This window comes from Cydia fagiglandana, chromosome 6 (assembly GCF_963556715.1).
Source record: "Cydia fagiglandana chromosome 6, ilCydFagi1.1, whole genome shotgun sequence".
Lineage (NCBI taxonomy): Eukaryota > Metazoa > Arthropoda > Insecta > Lepidoptera > Tortricidae > Cydia > Cydia fagiglandana.
Genome location: NC_085937.1, coordinates 2,138,184 through 2,160,498, shown reverse-complemented (window position 1 = coordinate 2,160,498; position 22,315 = coordinate 2,138,184). Strand labels below are relative to the sequence as shown.

Below are 22,315 nucleotides of genomic sequence, written 5' to 3'. Positions count from 1 at the left end.
GTAATGATAACCATGGTAACTCCTGTTTTAACCGGTTGACCCCGTATTGGCGAAATAGTGCAAGTGGGTGCATGCTAAATGCCTTTGTATCTTTCTCATTGATCAAGCTAAATTTAGCCACCTCAAATACGTCTCTTTATTATTAGGTATGTAAGGTGTATTCGGATAATACCGAATGTCGGATAATTCCGAAATTCAGATGAAAATCACCCTTAATTCCATCATAATAAAAGTCTCTTTTCGGAATTATCCGACAGTTTTCGACATTCGGAATTACCCGAGTAAACCTTATACATATATCAATTCTGTTAGATATCTCAATCACAACCATACCGCTAATGTTCTCTGAAAATATACTCTCACAGAGGAGTCTTTACCATAGGTACAGTCATCAGCAATAGTATCTTACACAACTAGGGCCGCAAAAATATATGACGCGCTCTTATTGCGCTCCAAATAAGAACCTGTCACATATTTTTGCGGCCCTATTTGTGTAAGATACTATTGCTGATGACTGTACAACAATACTTAATATATTATCAGTTGCGGGGCGTGTTCCAATCTAGCCGTGGGCGAATACCACATCTGCGAGACCCTTTTCAGTGTTTTCCCAATGGTTAAAAGGGTTGGCTTTGCAAGCCCCCCCTAAGTGCGAGGACGTGGGCGAAGGCCCCACTCGCCCACGCCTAGCTAAGCCACTGTGTATTAGGAAAGGAAGAACTCAAACAATGTTTCAACTATGAAATAATTTGTTCTGTACATCATCGAAACATTTTATTCAATCGTACACGTTATTGAAAGTTAACAAAGTCTACGAATGGATAAATGAGTTATTATTAATACAAAAAATAAAGCATCAGAATCTGTGGTTTGGTGCTTGTAGAAATAGCCCGCGAAATGGCGGTTAAAACGAAATTCTCAATGGGAGGGAAAAAATAGGAATCACTATTTAAATATTAGACTTCTTAGTAATGCCCAAGATATTTCGGGAAGGTTCCTAGGTCATCCTAAAGAACAATATATCAACTTTGTGCCAATAAACGAAACGAAATATGAACATAAACATGTTCAGATTGTACTAAACATTAATGCCCTTACAAATAAATGCATGATGGGGCTGCATACAAATAAAGTTGCCTAGATAATAAAAGTCAAGTTTATGAAATATTCTGCAATGCAGAAATGGAATAGAATCATTTTGAAGAAAGAAAATGAAAATTACGTACATTGAAATAAATTAAGATAAAACCCAACAGACAACATTACTAATAATGTTTATTACAAAAATAGATTGTTGTTGTATTTCGGAAAGATTGACCTTGATATTGCCATTATGTTGCGGTGCGTGGAAGAAGGAGAAAGGCCTTTGCCACAATATGCTAATAAATAAATGAAGACAGATGAAAAAGAAATTAAAATATATTGTAAAAACAATTATAAAAAAGAGATTTTTGGAAAATATCGTAAACGAAGTCTGGATATATTGTATACTTTTATACACTTTGATATCCAGACACTATTCCTATAACAAAGATAAAAATATTGATTATTGTATTAAATGTTTAAAAAAATAGATAAAAATTGTAATTTCACTTGATTTTATGTGCGTGAGCGTGATAGTCTTCATGTTGGGGGTACCGTCTACCGTGGAGTTGAGAAGTTTCGGTACCTGGGATGCACTGTTACCGACACAAACACCAGAGAGGAGGAGATCAACATACGCATCCAAAACGCCCTGCGGTGCAGTGCAGCCCTCCACAAAGTGTTGGTGTCCAGGCTTCTCAGCAAACATACAAAGTTACGGATATATAAAACCGTTATACGGCCTATCCTAATGTATGGCTGTGAGGCTTGGTCCCTAACACTAAAAGAAGAAAGTCAGCTCCTGGTAGCAGAGAGAAAAGTTTTTCGCAAGATCCTGGGACCTATTCAGAGAGATGACGGCACCTGGAGGATCCGGAAAAATGCCGAGATCGAGGAGTTGGTGGCCGAACCCAATATCATCGGCGAAACGAAAGCGCACAGACTTCGCTGGTTCGGTCACCTACTCAGAATGGGAGAGGATCGGGCTGTCAAGAAGGCGTTCTTGGGACGACCGACTGGTAGCCGTCCAGTGGGTCGGCCCAGGTATCGCTGGGAAGACAGTGTGGCGGCGGATCTGCTTCAGCTTCGCGTCAGTAACTGGCAGGAAGTTGCGCAGGATCGGAACAGGTGGCACGCTCTCGTTTCGGAGGCCAAGATTCTCTTTGGATCGCTGAACCAAAATAGTTAGTTAGTTAGTTACTTGATTTTATGTAAACAACACTACGCAAAAATACATATTTTCATCTGTAACATTCTTCCAAAATTATATAAAGTATGAACTCCCTAGATTTGTTAAAACCCATTTGTTTTACGTTAAAACTGAAATGCATTATTCATTAAAAACTATATCATTTTTTTAAATACATTTAAAAAATATGCTGCCTAGCACTCATACTTAAACTATTAAAAATCTACTTATAAGGCTTTCTTTAGAAAATAGACATGGCTAACATTAAATGTTAACATTAAATATGACGTTCCACGACCAATCGTACCTTATGGCGGCTGGCGCTCACGACGCATAGCGCCGCAATAATATTGGAGCGACGTTAATAATAGCGTAAGCGCCAACCGCCATAAGGAACCTTTACCCGTGGGACGTCACAAATGAGCTGTCTAATTACTATGACTTTACAATGCTAATTACATTTCCACATGTGTTTTGTATTCAGCTTGCTAAAATTAGCCACGCCATTTAGTTTCCTGAATAAACATGCATTTTTAACTAAGAAGCTATGGAAGTTAGGTGTATTTTTGCTTGACATGTTCAACATAATTTCCTTACTCCATTATCACATCGTTTTATTTTACACCGATTGTTGCACTTTCAACTTAGAAGCTATATAAGCAAGGTGTATTTCTGCTTGACATGATCTACATTAATTTCCTTAGTCCAATATCACACCGTTTATTTCATTTTCAACTAAGACGCTAACGTAGTAGGGTGTATTTTTGCTTGACATGTTCTATTTTAGTTTCTTAAGTCTTTCTATTTATGTTTCCTTTCTAAACTCACATCACAGCGTTGCACTTTCGACCAAGAAACTATAGAAATAAGGTGTATATTTGCTTAACATAATACAATTTACTAGTTTAGTCGGCTTTCTTCGCCTTGGCCTTGGCGGCCGCTTTGGGCTTCGTAGGGTAGATCACGAAGAGGGCCAGCTGTGCCGAGCTCAGCGCCAACGCTACTGAGTTTTGGAGCTGAAACAAACTCAAATTGTCAGAAGAAGCCGAACGCGAAAGATGTTCATAATTATCTAAACACGACACACAAAGACAACATTTTAACTAATTAATTTGCTGTTGACTGTATCTAAGACGAACCTCCTTATCCTTAACCTTGTAACCACCGTAGATTGATATACTATGTATAAAATATACAAAATCGGGCTCATTTCGCCGAAGTCTCATAAATAAGATATTTAAAACTTCGTGCCGACACGACACGACCACGGTCGATGAAAAATTACTCATATGGCGGTTAAAACGTTATGTAAGTTATGTTAAAGGTAAAATATTCCTGAACGCGCTACAAGCCTCTATTAAATATTTATCATTTGACTTAATCTGTCTGTAATAAAATATTACATAAATATAAAAACTAATTGAGATTGAATGAAATGTAGATCCCCTGTGCTCTTGGCAAGTTGGCATTGGATATTGAACCTTCTGATAAGAGACATAAAGTGTATAGTTGTATACTCACGACGAGGAAGTTGTTCTTGAGGATGATGCCGTACAGCAACCACATGAAGGTGACCACGGTACCAGAGAGGATCATAGGGAAAGGTAGACCCTCTGTGCTCTGGTTGGCGATGATTTGTTTCTGCAAAGGGTAAAATTGATTTGATTAAAGTTTAATTTTAGGTAAGATCAAGGTAGGTATTAATATAGATACGGACAGAGTACCAAAAATATGAATACAACACCTTAATATATGGGAGGGCAAAAGCGGGTTCAAGGGCCGTTCTCGACGACGCACTGTGCGCTGAAATTCGGCTCTCATTGACATAGAAACCAAAGTTATTATTTTTAATATTTTTTTTAATGAAATAGGTCTTGCACAGCATTAAATTCGAAACTTACCATAATAATGCTGGGCAAAACCTATTTCGATCAAAAAATAAAAAAAATATTAGAAACAACAACTTTTTTTTCTATGTCAATGATAGCAGCCCACAGTGCGACGACGGGATCTACTATTAATTGAGCGTAGCTCTATTCACTCCAGCCGTGAACGAGCCTCATAAACTTAGTTCCAACTGGAATATAACGGAAAACACACTTACCAGCCCGAAAAGCGGTGACGCGATCAGGTAGAACATGAAAGCAGTCAGGATTGTCCCGAGTCGGTTCTCAACGACGGCGGGATCAGCCATTTGTACGTAGCTGATTACTCCAGCGGTGAACGCGCCCCACAGACCGAGCTCGAACCACGCTTTAACCTACAACAAAAAACAAGATGAGAATAGGCCCACTGCTGGACAAAGAACAACCCCCTGTACAAGCTGGAATTCCGGCATGGCTTTTCTACTACCGACCACCTTCACACCTTCAATCAAATTATACAAAAGGCTATACGTATAATATCTAAGGAAGGGCCTTACGGGCTAAAAACGGTACTAGTTCAGCGGTGTTACTCATGAATTCCAGCCAATCGTGCAGTCTAATGCAACTAGTTGCGACCAATAGCGCGCGTAATGCAAACTCATCAACCAATCGCGCGCGTGATACGAACTCATCAACCAATTGCGTTGTAGCGGTGTCACACCGCTGTACCTACTGGCCCCTGTCATGCCTCATCATTATTGCCCTTAAAGCCAAGTCCCGAGATATCTATCTCAATGAGAAGAGGCCAACGAGTACAAAACACCAAGCTACCTAGCATTCGTGGATTACAGCAAAGCGTTTGACAGTGTCAAGCACTCTGCAGTAATTTCCGCAATGCGGAATAAAAATATTGATAGTGTTTACAATGTAATCGTTGGCACCATATCTCACTCCCTCATCTCTGGTCGACTAATTGAAGCGGGGAGTTTAATAGCTAAATAGTTTAGCGACAAGAAAGCATAATATTTAACGACAGTTTTTTCTATCTTAAAGTACATTATTAAATTAAGATGTTGTCTGTCTCAAATACCTTTTCTTTCGTGTAGCAGAAGTAGATAGACAAGTAGACGATGCTCAGCGCTATGCCGAAGAAGTTGACTCGGATCATCGTGTCGTCGCGCAGAATGAAGCCATACTGCAAGTTCAGTACTCCCCTGTTAAGGAAAATTCAACTATCATGATTAATTATAATAATAATGGAATACTGGATTTTATAATATGTTTATATATATTTTGTAAGTGTTTTTATATTGAACTTTTATACTCACATTGAAAAAACCGTAACCTAAGACCCAAGTTAAATAATGGAACACTGGCTTTATCCTTTTTGTTTTGCAATTGGGGCGGTTAAATACCAATGTTTGATCACGGCGAATATTAATATTGTATCTTTGTTGGGATCCTGTATTTTATTTGCAACATTGCGTTTGTTTGATTAAAAACTACGAAAGCTACCAAAAATTTTTTTATATTTTCTTTACGTTTTGTTATTAATATTTAAGGAATCTAGATAGAATATTATAAAAGAAGAGGAAATTTCCAAGTAGAAGTCGCGCTAGATGTATGGAGTCGCGCACTATATATGTGGAGTTGCGCGGTAGAGCGCAAGTCATGCTAAGCCGTAGGTACACCTAGCCTAGAGGACATAATTATATGAAAGCATTTTTGCCCAAGCTTAAAGGGAGCTCACTTCGCGCTCCCTCGATCAATTAATTAGTTATAACTTCCAGATATATATTTACGAGGTATTACGTACGTTATCTTATCAACATAAATTGGCAATCTATTCCTCAATATTGTAGAATATATAGATTAGTTATACGCTAATACGCCACGTGTATTCTCTCTATACGTTTCTTTAGCAAGTGGATTCATTATACATGTAGTAATATCATAAATAAGTTATTCTTAGCAATAATAAAAAAAAACGTACAGTTAATAGTACATATTTAAGAGCGCATACTAAATAAGAATGTGTAAGAGATGTTACGCGCATCGTTGCATTGTACTTCCAGCCGCAAAATTGCATGGCCACTTTAAGAATGAATTCATTTACAATGTGTCCATGCAATTTTGCAGCTCGCTTTACAAGATATTATTGGTTACTGTGCCCACATTTTGACGGCCAAGGTGTCCGTAGTATAACTGGATCTCTCTTCTATTTACAGAATTTTCCTCTTTTGCCATTGAAAATATATCCACACCTATTCTTTTTTCTAAATCAGTCCAGCGGTTTAAGCGTGAAGGGGTAACAAATAGACAGACAGTTACTTTCGCATTTATATTCTTTTTTAACGTCGATGTTGGCGATATCGCCCCAGCCCATACGGTACAAACTGGCTATAAATCATTTTGTATCGCCTGATTGGCTACGGCCTTGGCCGACAAATACATTTCTAGCCATTATTATGCACGACAAGGTCGGACTTCCGGTTATTGACACACCTTTCGACTAGATATGTAATATGCTGTAACACTAATATACCCTTGATTCCACTTACGGAGGGCTTACGCAAAGTTACAGTTTTTAGATTGAATTTTTAAACATATTAAACAAGGGCAATTGCCATGAAAATAATCACATGCAAACGTCGAAGATTGCAGCAAATCTCCTGAAGGTAAATAATTGCCGTAGCCCATGGACTCTCACAACACCAGAGGGGTTGTAAGTGCGTTTCCGGCCTTTATGGTGGAAGTACGCTCTTTTCCTTAAAGATTTGAAGGTCGTATCGGTTCGGAGATACCGCGGACGACAGTGATCTATCCTGATGTTCCACATCAGTTTAGCTGTGCGAGAAACTTTCTGTAGAAAAGCACAGTAGAGGAATGCCAACCATCTAAGTGTTGAAGATGGAAATGTTGTCGTGTCGAGTGAATGGCGGAAAGAAGCGGCAGAGATTCCGAACAATTCCTAGGAGCACTATTACTAGTACCGTCATACACACTGTTAACTGACAGTTCGTAAACCTTATTACAAAAGGAATAAGGTTCACCGATGGACATTTTAAGTGCTGTTTGTGCAAAAGTTACATGACTAGACCGCCTAAGAAAGTGGCACACCCTTAGTGTCCCGCTGCTTGTATAAGTCCCAGCACATGAATGAGCCAGAGATCATCTGCCCTAATGACCATACTATACATACCTACCTCACCGGGAAATAGGCGTGATTATATGTATGTACACCACGGATTGCCACTTGCTACGATCGTGATATTCCTGACATACCTCTTAAGCTTCCTTCACTTTCATAACATTCCTCAATTCCTCATACACGCTCGCCGGTTTAAGCACAGAACAATAGGGTGCTCTTGATTTCCCCGATCTGATCAGAGAATCCAACGAGGTCTGACCCTTTCAACTCCCACTTCTACTTCTCCCTTATACACCCTCTTAGTTAGCCTTCTTTCACTCATTAATTCTTTCCACTTGTTCAAACCATCTCAATCACATCGCAATACCTCCGTTTACTACGTCTCCAATAAGCTATTAATAGCCCAGTCGGTGCAACTTAGCCTAGAGTAGTTTGTGCTTTATAAAACTTACATGACTAGACCACCGGCGAAGCACAGAAGTGGCACGCCCTTAGTGTCCCGCTGCTTGTAGATGTCCCAGCACATGAAAGAGCCAGAGAACATCTGCCCCATGGTGACCACGGCCGCGATCGTGCCGACGATCTCCTTGTACGGCTGCAGGACGTTTGAGAGAGCCTCCATCTTGAATTCTGAAGAAGAAAATTAGTTTCTGTCATAAATGTTTTTTTTTTTAATACTTAGTGGCGTGATAACACAGAAGCCAGAAGATTCGAAAAGTTAAGAAGTATACTTCGAGGTACGCCAGGCAATTCAGGAGATAGGGCTGATTTAGATGGTGCGCGAACATGCATGCAGTTTTAGTTACATTGCGGACTCTTAGTTACGAATTCAACCGACCGATCAAAAACCGCAATGTAATAAAACTCGCATGCGAGTTTTCGCATCGTCTAAATGAGCCCTATACTCCCTGCCTGCTCATGTTCGGGAGAGAAGTAAGAGCAAGGCTGACGGCGAAGATCCGTGCGCCTCCCAGGTCTTCTCCCCGACCAGCTCCAACACAACAGGCGGCGGGTCTAGTTCCCTGAAGCCGGGTACTCACTAGCGAGCTGTAACCGAACATGTGTGATACAGTAACGAGGTTCTAGTGTGTACGCGTGTTACAGTTTCGGCTCGCGACGTCGCCGGAACGCTTTCACCGAGCGTACTCATTTTGCGAGCTGTAACTGTAACCGAACAGATACATTACGAGGTTCTAGTGTGTACGCATGTTACAGTTTCGGCTCGCGACGTCGCCGGAACGCTTTCACCGAGCGTACTGATTTTGCGAGCTGTAACTGTAACCGAATAGATACAGTACGAGGTTCTAGTGTGTACGCATGTTACAGTTTCGGCTCGCGACGTCGGCGGAACGCTTTCACCGAGCGTACTCATTTTGCGAGCTGTAACTGTAACCGAACAGATACAGTAACGAGGTTCTAGTGTGTACGAGAAGGCCAAGCCGCTGGAAGCCGGATCTATCCTGAGTTTTGGTTTGTAACTCCACGATGTCGGACGAGTATTTTGCGCATGTGCAGAATACATACTAGATGCCTACTCGATGATCATAAACGGCCACGAAGATGTGGGCACGAAGTAGTTCCATAGAATACACTACATAGTACACTATTTTCCCTGTAGGCGTCTATCAGCAATAGTAGTTTGTGTTACAAGGGATCAAAATGATATATTTCCGTCAAGGGCGCATATTGAATCCTGAATGAAGCGATGGATTCTAAAGTAGAATCCTGAGCGTAATGAGGGATTCAAGTGTTAACGCCCAAGACGAAATAATTTTGATACCGTGTGACACATACTGCTTTTCACATCAACTAAAGAAAAGGAGGAAAATAAAAAAATCTTAGTGTTGACACAATCTGATGCTTAAACAGATTATTTAAGCTAAAAAAATAATATGCAAAAAAAATTAAAAATAGTGTGCTTGAACAGAAAAGTGCCACTTTGATCCCTCCTATTTGCAGGGAAGTAAAAGCCTTTTTCCGAATATGTGATGTGAAAAATACATTTATCCTCTGACCATTCACTCATAACGAATAAATACTCGATATATAGCTGGTTCGCAGCGGCTAGCAACAACTAATCTTGACGTCCACGAGCGCAGTGCAAGCGTCCTTTGGTTCGCGACAAAAGCCGGGTACTCACTAGCGAGCTGTAACTGTAACCGTTGCATGTACTGTAACCAAAAAACATAGTGTGTACGTGGTTCGCAAACCTGCTGCGAGCGGTACGCGAGCGGCTCGCAGCGAGCCGACATCTACAACGTACTCACTTCTGAACCCGTAACGTTGCACGTAACTGTAACAGTTACTGTTGCCAAAAACATAGTGTGTACGTGGCTCGCGAGCCTGCAACGAACGCTACACGAGCGGCTTGCAGCGAACCGACGTTCACAACGTACTCATTTCTGAACCCGTAATGTTGCACGTAACTGTAACTGTTACTGTTGCCAAAAACATAGTGTGTACGTGGCTCGCGAGCCTGCAACGAACGCTACACGAGCGGCTCGCAGCGAACCGACGTTTACAACGTACTCATTTCTGAACCCGTAACGTTGCACGTAACTGTAACTGTTACTGTTGCCAAAAACATAGTGTGTACGTGCTCGCGAGCCTGCAACGAACGCTACACGAGCGGCTCGCAGCGATCCGACGGTTGTCGGTTTTTAGCCGCTCCATAATGTAAAAGTAACGAATTAAAAGATAGTGATCCTCTTCTTCTAAAAATATTTTCATAATTGATCGGTTTATCATATGTATATCACGTCTGCACCGTATGGAATAACAACTGCGACTGTCGCCGGAGTCGCGCCGCTCGGAAGCGAATCTGCGTCAGTTAACGCTGCGACACTGACGCAGCGGCTCTAACGCTGCGGCCGTTGCGTCAGAGCCGCTTTGCTCGGAAGTCCAGCTTAAGCCGCGCGTGGCGCTGTCGCCACCTATGGCCATATCTGCGCTGATCGTAACAGACGCGTTTTGTTAAAGAGTGAGTCTTCTGTACCTAGTACTATTATTTATTCTGTGGCCTGATGGAAGCGACGTGGCGAGTCAACGTTTATAGCGCAACTAACGTATTTTCGGTTCAATAATTGTCTATCGTAATTTCTTTATCTTATCTTATCATTTACTATTAATTGTAGAGTCACACAACATTGAAACGAATAGTCTGCCATAAACATTACAGGCCTAGATCATGAATCATGATGTGGTAAAGGTAACACCATGGCAACACAAATAATAGATGGATACTTATATGTAAGTTGCTTTTCATGAACATGAACAGCATTTAATATTTTTAATAGTAATATTTTAAATCAGATGGCATTTCATTGTATTTTGTGCCAGTATTCATGATAAGCAAATTAAAATTATATAGATACCTAGCTACTTAAATACATAGATGACTATGATTAACTGTGTACTGATAACGAAACAACGAAAACATAATCGTCACCGTTATCCGACTATTGGTGAAACATGCAAAGAGATAACGTCGATCAATGGCCAATTAAGGGTGACTTGTAATTCGAAAAGGGTTATTCTAGAGCTTATTTGCTCATTAATCCCAGGGTCAGGGTCTAAAATACAAGGGCCCCTCCCATTGAGGTCCACTTCAGCGGGAAGCACGCAACGAGGTTGCCTTTTAGCATCAAGTCCACCATTTTGTACATGTGTCTTGCGTTACTGGCCTGAATTAGCTATGGATCGTTAGTCTTAGGACATATCTATACTGGGTCAAGCAGATCTTGTCAGTAGAAAAAGGCGGCAAATTTGAAAAATGTAGGCGCGAAAGGATATCGTCCCATTGAAAATTTGAATTTCGGGCCTTTTTCTACTGACAAGATTTGCTTGACCATCTATAGGTGGTCGTTTCTCAAAAAGTTGGCACCGCCACCTGTAAATAGGTTTATGTTAGAACTTTTTTTTCGTTATGTACTATTTTTATATATAAAAAATTAATACATATTTAGAGAGACTTTTTACACAGAGGCCTAATACTTTGAAAAAAATTTAATAAATATTGATTACACAAAAAAATATTGTAACTACGTTTATCCGTTAACCTGCCGTGTCCCAACGCGAGGTACTGATGTTCCGAGCTATGAAAACCACACAAAATATTAACTTAATTTAACGGCATTACCGTATTTTATTAACATATATCCTTAAGTTTTAAAGTATTACTATCGCATAACAATATTATACTTATATTTTAAGTTATTCGGCTTCAAAGTTTGTCCAAGGCAATTCTTAACAGTCACCTGGCGCGTCACATTCACGACGATTGTATAACCCCCACCGCACCTTTCCCGTCTCACTCTGCACGAGCTGAAGCCGTCACTCATCAGCTATCACCTGGTAGGACGAAAACGTGGTTATTGTGCTTCGCAAATAAAACACAAACGACAAAGTATCGGAAATTGGAGTTTGTAATGGGTAAGTACTCTTTATCCTGGAGTCGATATCTTGCTAATTATGTAACCTATCGCATTACTATCAAGATATGTAACGTAAACAATAGTTTAGTTTTATATGCCTAAGTATGGAGTTCATCAAGCTAATACATTTTGTGTATTCGCGATATAACTGCCATTTTCCCCATCACCTGCATATCGTCCACCTGGCTAAAACTGCCAGGTGGATGAGATTTTGCGGCAGGTTAATGTCACTGATACCACAACTAATACTCGTAACTATATAATTATATAGCGGTTATATCGCTTTTGTGTGTTAATTTAGGAATAAAAACTATCCTGTCTGTTAAAGCTGCATATTATTGAAATTTTTGTACTTTTGTCTTAAGTCTCGTTAACCTGTCCAAAAAAGTCAGGTGAATGATGCAATGGCAGGTGAACGAAGCGTCCTTCACCTGCCATATGACAGGTGATCGATAATTATTTAAAATCCACGTTACATATACTCAAACTAGATTTGTGACGTCCTACGGGAAAAGGTACCTTATGAGGGTTTTTAGTTTTAGACATATATTAAAATGTTTTGTAAAAAGTATAAGTATATGCAGATTAGTCCCGTTCTTGTCAAAACCCAGTTCTGATGATGGGATCTATGAAGAATCGAGGGAACTCCTCAAATCTTAAAGGCATACATATAGTGATTTTTGTGTTTTTATTTACAAATCAAGCATATACATTCACAAAAGTGACATTGGATGAAGTGGAACTGCTGATGAAGATCAGAACGAAACTCTTCAACGACGCATAGTTCACGTTTGGCGATTTGTCCTCTTCGTTATGTTTGTTAAGCAAGATAAGTTTATAAGCTGCATTTTTGTCAATCTCGAGTTCTGATGATGGGATCCATGAGGAATCGAGGGAACTCCTCAAATCTTAAAGGCATACATATAGTGATTTTTGTGTTTTTATCTACAAATCAAGCATATACATTCACAAAAGTGACATTGGATGAAGTGGAACTGCTGATGAAGATCAGAACGGAACTCTTCAACGATGCATAGTTCACGTTTGGCGATTAGTCCTCTTCGTTATGTTTGTTAAGCAAGATAAGTTTATAAGCTGCATTTTTGTCAATCTCGAGTTCTGATGATGGGATCCATGAGGAATCGAGGGAACTCCTCAAACCTTAAAGGCATGCGTATAGTGACTTTTGGATTTACATCAGAAAATCAAGCATTTTCATTAAAAACTGTCGCATTTGATGAAGTGGAACTGCTGATGATGATTAGAACAGAACTCTTCAACGATGCATAGTACACGTTTGGCGATTTAGATTTTGACTTGGATTGGGACTGGGGCTGGGACCCGGACCCAGACTCGGGCCCGGACTCGGACCCGGACTGTGACTCAGACCCGGACCTAGACTCAAACCCGGAGTCGGACCTGGACCTGGATCCCGGCTCTTATCTGAACCTGAACCCGGACCTAACCTGACCTGACCTTGCACCAAACCTGAGTTCCACTAGGTACTGCGAGGGTTCAACATCAGCTCTATCTTGGGTACTGCGCTCCCAAGTGCTCATCAAGACGTGTCGAATGACTAAAACAGCATGTGTCTATGTTGCATCAAACCTGAGTTCCAGTAGGTACTGCGAGGGTTCAGCATCAGCTCTATCTTGGGTACTGCCCTCCCAAGTCCTCATCAAAACGTGTCGAATGACCAAAACAGCGTGTGTCTATGTTGCACCAAACCTGAGTTCCACTAGGTGCTGCGAGGGTTCAGCATCAGCTGTATCTTGGGTACTGCCCTCCCAAGTCCTCATCAAGACGTGTCGAATGACCAGAACAGCGTGTGTCTATGTTGCACCAAAACTGAGTTCCACTAGGTACTGCGAGGGTTCAGCATCAGCTCTATCTGGGGTACTGCTCTCTCAAGTGCTCATCAAGACGTGTTGGATGACCAAAACAGTGTGTGTCTATGTTGCACCAAACCTGAGTTCCACTAGGTGCTGCGAGGGTTCAGCATCAGCTCTATCTTGGGTACTGCTCTTCCAAGTGCTCATCAAGACGTGTTGGATGACCAAAACAGCATGTGTCTATATTGCACCAAACCTGAGTTCCACTAGGTACTGCGAGGGTTCAGCATCAGCTCTATCTTAGTAACCACTTTTCCAAGTGTTCATCAAGACGTGTTGGATGACCAAAACAGCGTGTGTCTATGTTGCACCAAACCTGAGTTCCACTAGGTACTGCGAGGGTTCAGCATCAGCTCTATCTTAGTAACCACTTTTCCAAGTGTTCATCAAGACGTGTTGGATGACCAAAACAGCGTGTGTCTATGTTCCACCAAACCTGAGTTCCACTAGGTACTGCGAGGGTTCATCATCAGCTCTATCTTGGGTACTGCTTTCCCAAGTGCTCATCAAGACGTGTCGAATGACCAAAACAGCGTGTGTCTATGTTGCATCAAACCTGAGTTCCACTAGGTACTGCGAGGGTTCAGCATCAGCTCTATCTTGGGTACTGCTCTTCCAAGTGCTCATCATGACGTGTTGGATGACCAAAACAGCGTGTGTCTATGTTGCACCAAACCCGAGTTCCACTACGTGCTGCGAGGGTTCAGCATCAGCTCTATCTTGGGTACTGCCCTCCCAAGTCCTCATCAAAACGTGTCGAATGACCAAAACAGCGTGTGTCTATGTTGCACCAAACCTGAGTTCCACTAGGTGCTGCGAGGGTTCAGCATCAGCTGTATCTTGGGTACTGCCCTCCCAAGTCCTCATCAAGACGTGTCGAATGACCAGAACAGCGTGTGTCTATGTTGCACTAAAACTGAGTTCCACTAGGTACTGCGAGGGTTCAGCATCAGCTCTATCTGGGGTACTGCTCTCTCAAGTGCTCATCAAGACGTGTTGGATGACCAAAACAGTGTGTGTCTATGTTGCACCAAACCTGAGTTCCACTAGGTGCTGCGAGGGTTCAGCATCAGCTCTATCTTGGGTACTGCTCTTCCAAGTGCTCATCAAGACGTGTTGGATGACCAAAACAGCATGTGTCTATGTTGCACCAAACCTGAGTTCCACTAGGTGCTGCGAGGGTTCAGCATCAGCTCTATCTTGGGTACTGCCCTCCCAAGTCCTCATCAAAACGTGTCGAATGACCAAAACAGCGTGTGTCTATGTTGCACCAAACCTGAGTTCCACTAGTTACTGCGAGGGTTCAGCATCAGCTCTATCTTGGATACTGCTCTTCCAAGTGCTCATCAAGACGTGTTGGATGACCAAAACAGCGTGTGTCTATGTTGCACCAAACCTGAGTTCCACTAGGTGCTGCGAGGGTTCAGCATCAGCTCGATCTTGGGTACTGCCCTCCCAAGTCCTCATCAAAACGTGTCGAATGACCAAAACAGCGTGTGTCTATGTTGCACCAAACCTGAGTTCCACTAGGTGCTGCGAGGGTTCAGCATCAGCTGTATCTTGGGTACTGCCCTCCCAAGTCCTCATCAAGACGTGTCGAATGACCAAAACAGCGTGTGTCTATGTTGCACCAAACCTGAGTTCCACTAGGTACTGCGAGGGTTCAGCATCAGCTCTATCTTGGGTACAGCCCTCCCAAGTCCTCATGAAGACGTGTCGAATGACCAAAACAGTGTGTGTCTATGTTGCATCAAACCTGAGTTCCACTAGGTACTGCGATGGTCCAGCATCAGCTCTATCTTGAGTTCTGCTCTCCCAAGTGCTCACCAAGACGAGTTGGATGACCAAAACTGCATGTGCCTATGTTGCACCAAACCTGAGTTCCACTAGGTACTGCCAAGGTGAATAGACAGTAAGATTGAATGTTTACTTATTTACAGAAACTTGTTGTTAAATTGGGAATCGAATCGAAGGTGAGGTGGGTCAGAATCCAAAATTTTAATCATCATGGTGGACAATAAGGTCCCTTTTTACAGAAGATGACACATTTTTCGATTATTTTTAGAAGGCATTGAAAATGATGTGGTGGACAGGTGGATGACACTCATTACAGGTGAACGATGACAAGAAACCAGGTTAACGGCAACGGACACAGGTTAATGACGCCTCTCGATAACCTGACAATATTTTCATTGGAATTTGTACTTATTTCTCGATAACCTGCTTCTACTATCGATAACCTGGAGACAAAATATCTTTCACCTGTCCTTGATATCATTAACCTGAATTTCAAACGCCTATATCTCCTAAACTAATTGAAGGAATTGCTTCCCTTCCACATTTTCTAATAGTTAAAGTTGCCTTTTAACGATCCCAATAAAAAAAAATGCGAAAATGCAAAATTTTTGAAAAACGTTAACGTTAACCTGGCGGTGCCAACTTTTTGAGAAACGACCAGGTAGGTTACTACCTACCATTAAACAACTCTACCTATATTCGAAACCTAAAGATATTTGTATATTTACATTTCTTTTAAATAAATATGTCAAAATTATAGATAAAGACAAACGACTCATAGCTAATTGCGTTTTATGAATAACGCCATTATTGTGCCTATAAAAAGTATCCATCTAATATCAGCAAACGAATCAGGATTTCCTCTTATTACGTATAAATAGATCACTTAACACTGACCCGAGAATAAATCGCCACAACCTCTATTACTTTTACTTAAGAATGTGTATTGCCATTGGTGCGCGAGCGCTGGCGAGTACCTATATTTAACTAGAAAAGAAAGAAAGAAAATACTTTTATTGATGTCAAACAAAACCAGTTAAATCAAAAACGATTGGAGTCACCTAAAAAAATCGCGTAGGTATATATTAGACTTACTGAACGCTATCAACTAAATAGGCTAAAATAAATGGCGCCATACTTTAATTTACTGGTTTGTAGACTTTGTAGTAGGTATAGGTAGTACTAGTAGTAAAAAGCTTTATTTATTGCACAAAACAAGTACGGTCATTCAAACTAATTTGGTTGTCAATTACGAGTATGTAAGCGATTGCAATGGCACCAAATGGCACTAAGCAGAAATATTACCTACTGCAATTGTCAAAAGGCTTATTTTAAGAGTGGAGTTATTGTTTCAAGATTGAAAACAATCACATCCTTGACTTGCCACAGTAAAAAGAGAGACGTCAAATACAATAAGTCGAGTAAGTAAATGGGTTTTTTAGGGTTCCGTAGCCATTTGGCAAAAAACGGAACCCTTATAGATTCGTCATGTCTGTCTGTCTGTCCGTCCGTATGTCACAGCCACTTTTTTCCGAAACTATAAGAACTATACTGTTGAAACTTGGTAAGTAGATGTATTCTGTGAACAGGGACTGAAAAGGTACCGTTAAAAACGGTTATGACCGGTCTTTTTAAAGGTACCCGACCGTTAAAAGTAGCATTTCGGTACCAATATCAATCGGTACCCGTATCCAAACAAGCTTCCGTTCAAACGGTACCGTTAAATAAAAGTACCTTTAGGTGTTTTTTTATAGGTACCCGACCGTTAAACTAGCATTCCATATTGATATCAATACTTTAGGTATCCAAATAAGCTTTAGCCCAAACGGTACCGTTAAATGTAGGCATCCGTCCAAACGGTACCCTTAAATAAAAAAACCTTATAGCGTTTGATCTGATACCTCAATTCAAAGCGGTCACTCGCGAGAGCGGGAGGTAACGCGTGTCTCCCTCTCACTTTTCACTAGGTACACGGATCCCAATGTGATTGTTTGTGAATTATATTGTCATCATCATCATCATCATCATCATTGACATAAAAGCCATCATGGGTGTCGTTTTATAGGTTTCAGGGAGTGCAGAATTCAAAAATGATGACAATTTTGGAATCCAAGATGTCTGACGTGCACTTTGACATAAAAGTCATCATGGGTGTCGTTTTATAGGTTTCAGGGAGTGTAGAATTCAAAAATGATGACAATTTTGGAATCCAAGATGTCTGACGTGCACTTTGACATAAAAGTCATCATGTGTGTCGTTTTATAGGTTTTAGGGCGTGCAGAATTCAAAAATGATGACTCGGCACTCCTATGTCGACTTTTATGTCAAAGTGCACGGCAGACATGTTGGATTCCAAAACAGTTATCATTTTCTAAATCCGCAGTCCTAAAAGCTATAAAACAACAAAGACCTTATTACAAAAGGCATAAGGTCCTTTACCTACTGAAGACCGTTAGCCTTAACGGTACCGTTTGAATTTTATTTATTCGGGTACCGTTACTATTTGATACCTTTTCAATTGATACCTTTATATTAGATACTGGTATTTTGCCGTTTTATTTGGGTACACTTACTGTTGGATACCTATTCTATTGATACCTTTTTTTTAGGTACTGCTATTTTGCCGTTTGATTTGGGTACCGTTTCTGTTGGATACCTATTCAATTGATACCTTTATTTTAGGTACTAGTATTTTGCCGTTTTATTCGGGTACCATTACTGGTGGATACCTACTCAATTGATACCTTTATTTTAGGTTACCGGTCTTTTGCGGTTTTTCAGTCCTTGTCTGTGAACCGCATTAAGATTTTCACACAAAAATAGAAAACAAACAATAAATTATGGGGGTTCCCCATACTTAGAACTGAAACTCAAATTTTTTTTTCATCAATCCCATACGGGGGGGGTGGGGTATCTATGGATAGGTCTTTAAAAACTGAATAGTTTGCGCGAGAGACACTTTCAAAGTTGTAAAATTTGTGTCCCGTCCCCCCCCTGTAACTTCTAACATAAGAGAATGATTAAACTAAAAAAAGATATGATGTACATTACCATGAAAACTTCCACCGAAAATTGGTTTGAACGAGATCTAGTAAGTAGTTTTTTTTAATACGTCATAAATCGTAAAACGCAATTTTATTACGTTAGGGGTCATTCATTAATTACATCACACGTTTAGGGGGAGGGAGGGGGTCAATAAAATGTGACATATTGTGACATGGGGGAGGGGGGAGACACAAACTTTGTGACGTCACTTTAACTTCATCAGTAGTTTTCTTTCCTAAGCAGTTTTGGGTTATAAAATTACTAATATTTATGTCGTCAAAAATATTTTGATAAAATATTAATAATACTTAGGTACTTACTTAATTCGATTTGGCGATTTCGTAGAAAAAATGTGACGTCACACTAGGGGGGAGGGGTCAAAAAACCTAGAAATTCGTGTGACGTAATTAATGGATGACCCCTTACTTGCTGGTACGGAACCCTTCATGGGCGAGTCCGACTCGCACCTGGCCGCTTTTTAAAATTAGAGCTTTTACGTAACGTAACATGCCAACCTACTGTTTGTAAATAGACATGATTTTATGTAACAAAAGAGAAAATTTGTATTATGCTATGAGTGCTAATTATGAATCGCCACCGCTCTAAAAGCGAAATTCTGGATCTGTGGCAAAAGCTCGAGTAGAATCATGAGCGTAATTTTTTTAACGTAGCGACTAAAAAGTAACTTTTTCTCACTATGGTGAGCAAAAATGCAATTTGATCACTGTTTTCCAGCTCAAATTGAACATAATTTCAAGGTGTGTAAACATCCTCGAATCTACGTCAGATACTGCTCTCATTCTGCGCTGTGCTTCCTACAAATGAGTATAAATGAGTAACAAATTGAAATTGACACTTGCGCGTCACTCACACACCCACGAGTGACGTCACAGTTCGGAAACGCGCGTGATTGAGAAGGTCGTTTAGAAGTCGTAAAGGGGGAGAGGAATTGCAGCAGCTCTTGATGTTGCACTGTGGTACCATTGTCGACACTGTTCATTGACAATTCGTAAATCTTATTACAAAGGAATAAGGTCCACATGTGATCATTTAAGATTGTTGCTGTAGCCTGTATACTTGAAAATAGAAGGTTCGGAACTATTTTGGTGTGAAACTATCGTTACTTCGGCAGCCTCTAAACAGGATTAACTATATAATATAGTTAATCCTGTGTTATGGATCCATCACAAAAAAGTTTAAGAACGACTGGACTTTAAATGATGATGAACTGCATGTCAAAGAGTGTTTTTATTAAGTATTTAAACTTGTAGGAGCGAGTATACATATATTAGAAAAACATGTGTTGGTTGTATATCTGGTTGTTTATCTAATGAGGCCATTGTTTCCTTTATTAATATTCTATTTATTCCATTTTAACATGAATTGTGAACACTGAACATATTTATTAAATATATTAAAACTAGCTGTGGCCCCCAACTTCGTTCGCGTGGATTTGTTTTCTACATGAGCATAGAACATTATGCAGAAAAATATCATAAGATTTATAATGCCCTTTTACCATCTCTATCCTAGTTTCAAGACTTTCAAGTTCCGAGCAAAAAATAAAATTGTAAACCCATACAACCTTTCATCCCCTTTTTAACCCCCTTAGGGGTTGAATTTCTCAAAATTTTTCACTCAAATTCTTGCAAAAAAAAAATTTGGCTGTTTCATACATTTTGGTTGGTCCATTTTCTATGGGAGGGTAACTTTTGTGCTTTTAAATTTGGAAATTATAATAAATATCATTTGAACTTGAGTATGCAGAGACTTACAAAGTTATGATGTAGGAAGCTCTGGTAATTATTACCTATTTATGAAGTAATCATGAGATAATTTCAAGGTCATCTTGATACTATTAAACTCATACAATAGGAAGATAATAGTATTAATGCTATGTGCTATACACAAGTCTGCCGGGCTAGCACATGATTGGGGCGACAGTATCTTGCCGCAAGATAGACTACCCATCCCTCTTTACATAATACAGTTAGAATAAGACGGGTAGTCTATCTCGCGGCGAGATACTGTCGCGCCAATCATGTGCTTGGCCTACAGGAAATGTAAATATTCTTATGTAAATTAAAAATTTTATATTGCACATATTTTATGTATGAAACCAAGCAACATAGCAAAGATAATAATTGTGTAATTATACCTACAAGATAATAAAACACAGAGTCATGACTAGCAATAGTGACATGGCAAAAAAAAACATTCATGGATTAGCAAAAAGCTTCCACAACTACTCTCTTACTTGAGTAATTTGACACTCGACAAGGTATGTTATAAGCGTGAGAGAGACTAAGCCATATAATTATAGTAGGATAAAGAACTATAAAGTTCTTTACCGTGTATTTTTTTTGTAGATATTTTATTACACCACATTTAATTCAGTTGCTAAGTTAAGATATCAAACTGCAAAATATACTTACGTTATAAAACTCCGGGTTAACAGCACAGATTCCACTAAAATGATTTTATATATACTGCGTTTAACTGTTAAAAACCAAGATTTAGCTAAGCACCGACTGCTTAAGCTATAACAATACAAATTAAAACAATACTACGAAAGGCTATACACTGACTGACCGACATGCAGTGTTGCCAGGGCTCTGGAGTCATAAGTTACGTTTCGTTTCCCTAAAAGTCACGTTTTTGCTGCTTAAGTCACATTTTTATATTATAATATGGGTAGGTTATTTTATAGGTTTTTGCCGCGCATTTTGATAAAATCCAACTTTCTTATCAGTTTTTTAACAATCAAGAGAGCCTTTACCAGCTGGTTTGGTGAAAATGAAATAGCCGACCACAGATTGTTGTTTTGCAGTATCAAAGAAAAATTGAATTGAACCCACAAGCTATTTTTTTTATTCTTTATAAGGCAACTTTTTTTCCTATCAAATAAGCTGTCATTTAATTTCATAGTAATTTTATTGCCAGGTGCGGTTTTTATTGAAATTCCCGCGATTTTTAGTGCCACGATTCGCTGGCCAGACTCTATTCCAAACATTTACATTGATACGAAATCTTAATAAAAAACAACTATTAATCAATGTTTACTAACCTATTGACTCGTAAACGAATTTGGGTTGGACTAAACTGACTAAATGGCATGCTGGGGGTGTAGCACTTCATCCGAGTGATGTTATTATGACACCTAGTTTTCATAATGTTATCGTAGAGAATACGCTACAATGAGCATCTTTTACTTGAACTTATGTTTAAAATTAAAAAAGACCGTTTAATTAACCCGGAAGTTGAGAAAAATCTAGGGCAGTAAAAATTACGTTGTATGTTGTGTCATTATAACACCTATTTTTTATTGTGTTATCCTAGAGAATACGCTAAAAACAGCATGTTTTGTAGGATTTTTTTTGTCTTAAATCAATACTTTATATTTTAATATTTGAAGCTTGCGGCAGCGAGCGAGCAAGACCTTCCTGGGCAGAGCCGATTTGGATATATGTAATTAGGTTAGCAGACTAAGGCGGGAGCTGCATTAGTTTCGATTTTTTTTTTCAATAACCCAAAAAACGCTTTCGGGTCAAATATCTCGGCCATTTTTGATTTTAGAGAAAAGTTTTTCCTACAAGACATGCTTATTTTAGCGTATTCTCTACGATTACACAATTAAAAATAGGTGTTATAAATGACACAATATCCATCTAAATTTTTAGTCCTAGATTTTTCCCAACTTTCGGTTCAAATATCTTGGCCATTTTTGCTTATATTAGCGTTCTGATTGAAATGTTTCTAAATCTTTTACGATTTTATTATGCACTTTGGCCAAAAAAAATCTAAGTCTATTTATTACACCCCCTTTGCCTTACCGGTTGGACCCGAATTCAGAAAAAACA

At 39.7% G+C, this 22,315-nt stretch overlaps 1 protein-coding gene across 2 annotated transcripts; it reads right to left on the bottom strand.

The window, feature by feature from the left end:
• Positions 1-1,837: 1,837 nt before the first annotated feature.
• On the bottom strand, positions 1,838-21,048 carry LOC134664929 (sugar transporter SWEET1). 2 transcript variants are annotated; one of them, XM_063521653.1, is made up of 7 exons: positions 20,891-21,048; positions 7,754-7,918; positions 7,228-7,240; positions 5,228-5,351; positions 4,377-4,532; positions 3,794-3,913; positions 1,838-3,288 (listed from the first exon to the last, which is right to left on the bottom strand). In XM_063521653.1, exons 2-7 carry the CDS (start codon positions 7,908-7,910, stop codon positions 3,178-3,180), a joined length of 681 nt encoding a protein of 226 aa, XP_063377723.1. In that variant the 5' UTR covers positions 7,911-7,918; positions 20,891-21,048; the 3' UTR covers positions 1,838-3,177. The 2 variants fall into 2 exon arrangements, with proteins under 2 accessions (XP_063377723.1, XP_063377722.1); XM_063521652.1 differs by lacking the exon at positions 7,228-7,240 and having other exon boundaries at positions 7,741-7,918.
• Between the last annotated feature and the right edge of the window lie 1,267 nt (positions 21,049-22,315).

Excerpts from the sequence above, each read along its gene's own strand:
- LOC134664929 (XM_063521652.1), bottom strand. The coding sequence starts at position 7,910 with ATGGAGGCTCTCTCAAACGTCCTGCAGCCGTACAAGGAGATCGTCGGC. Across the intron at positions 4,533-5,227 it reads TCTGCTACACGAAAGAAAAG|GTTAAAGCGTGGTTCGAGCT; the intron begins GTATTTGAGACA and ends TTTTTGTTGTAG. Across the intron at positions 3,289-3,793 it reads TCAAGAACAACTTCCTCGTC|CTCCAAAACTCAGTAGCGTT; the intron begins GTGAGTATACAA and ends AGTTTGTTTCAG.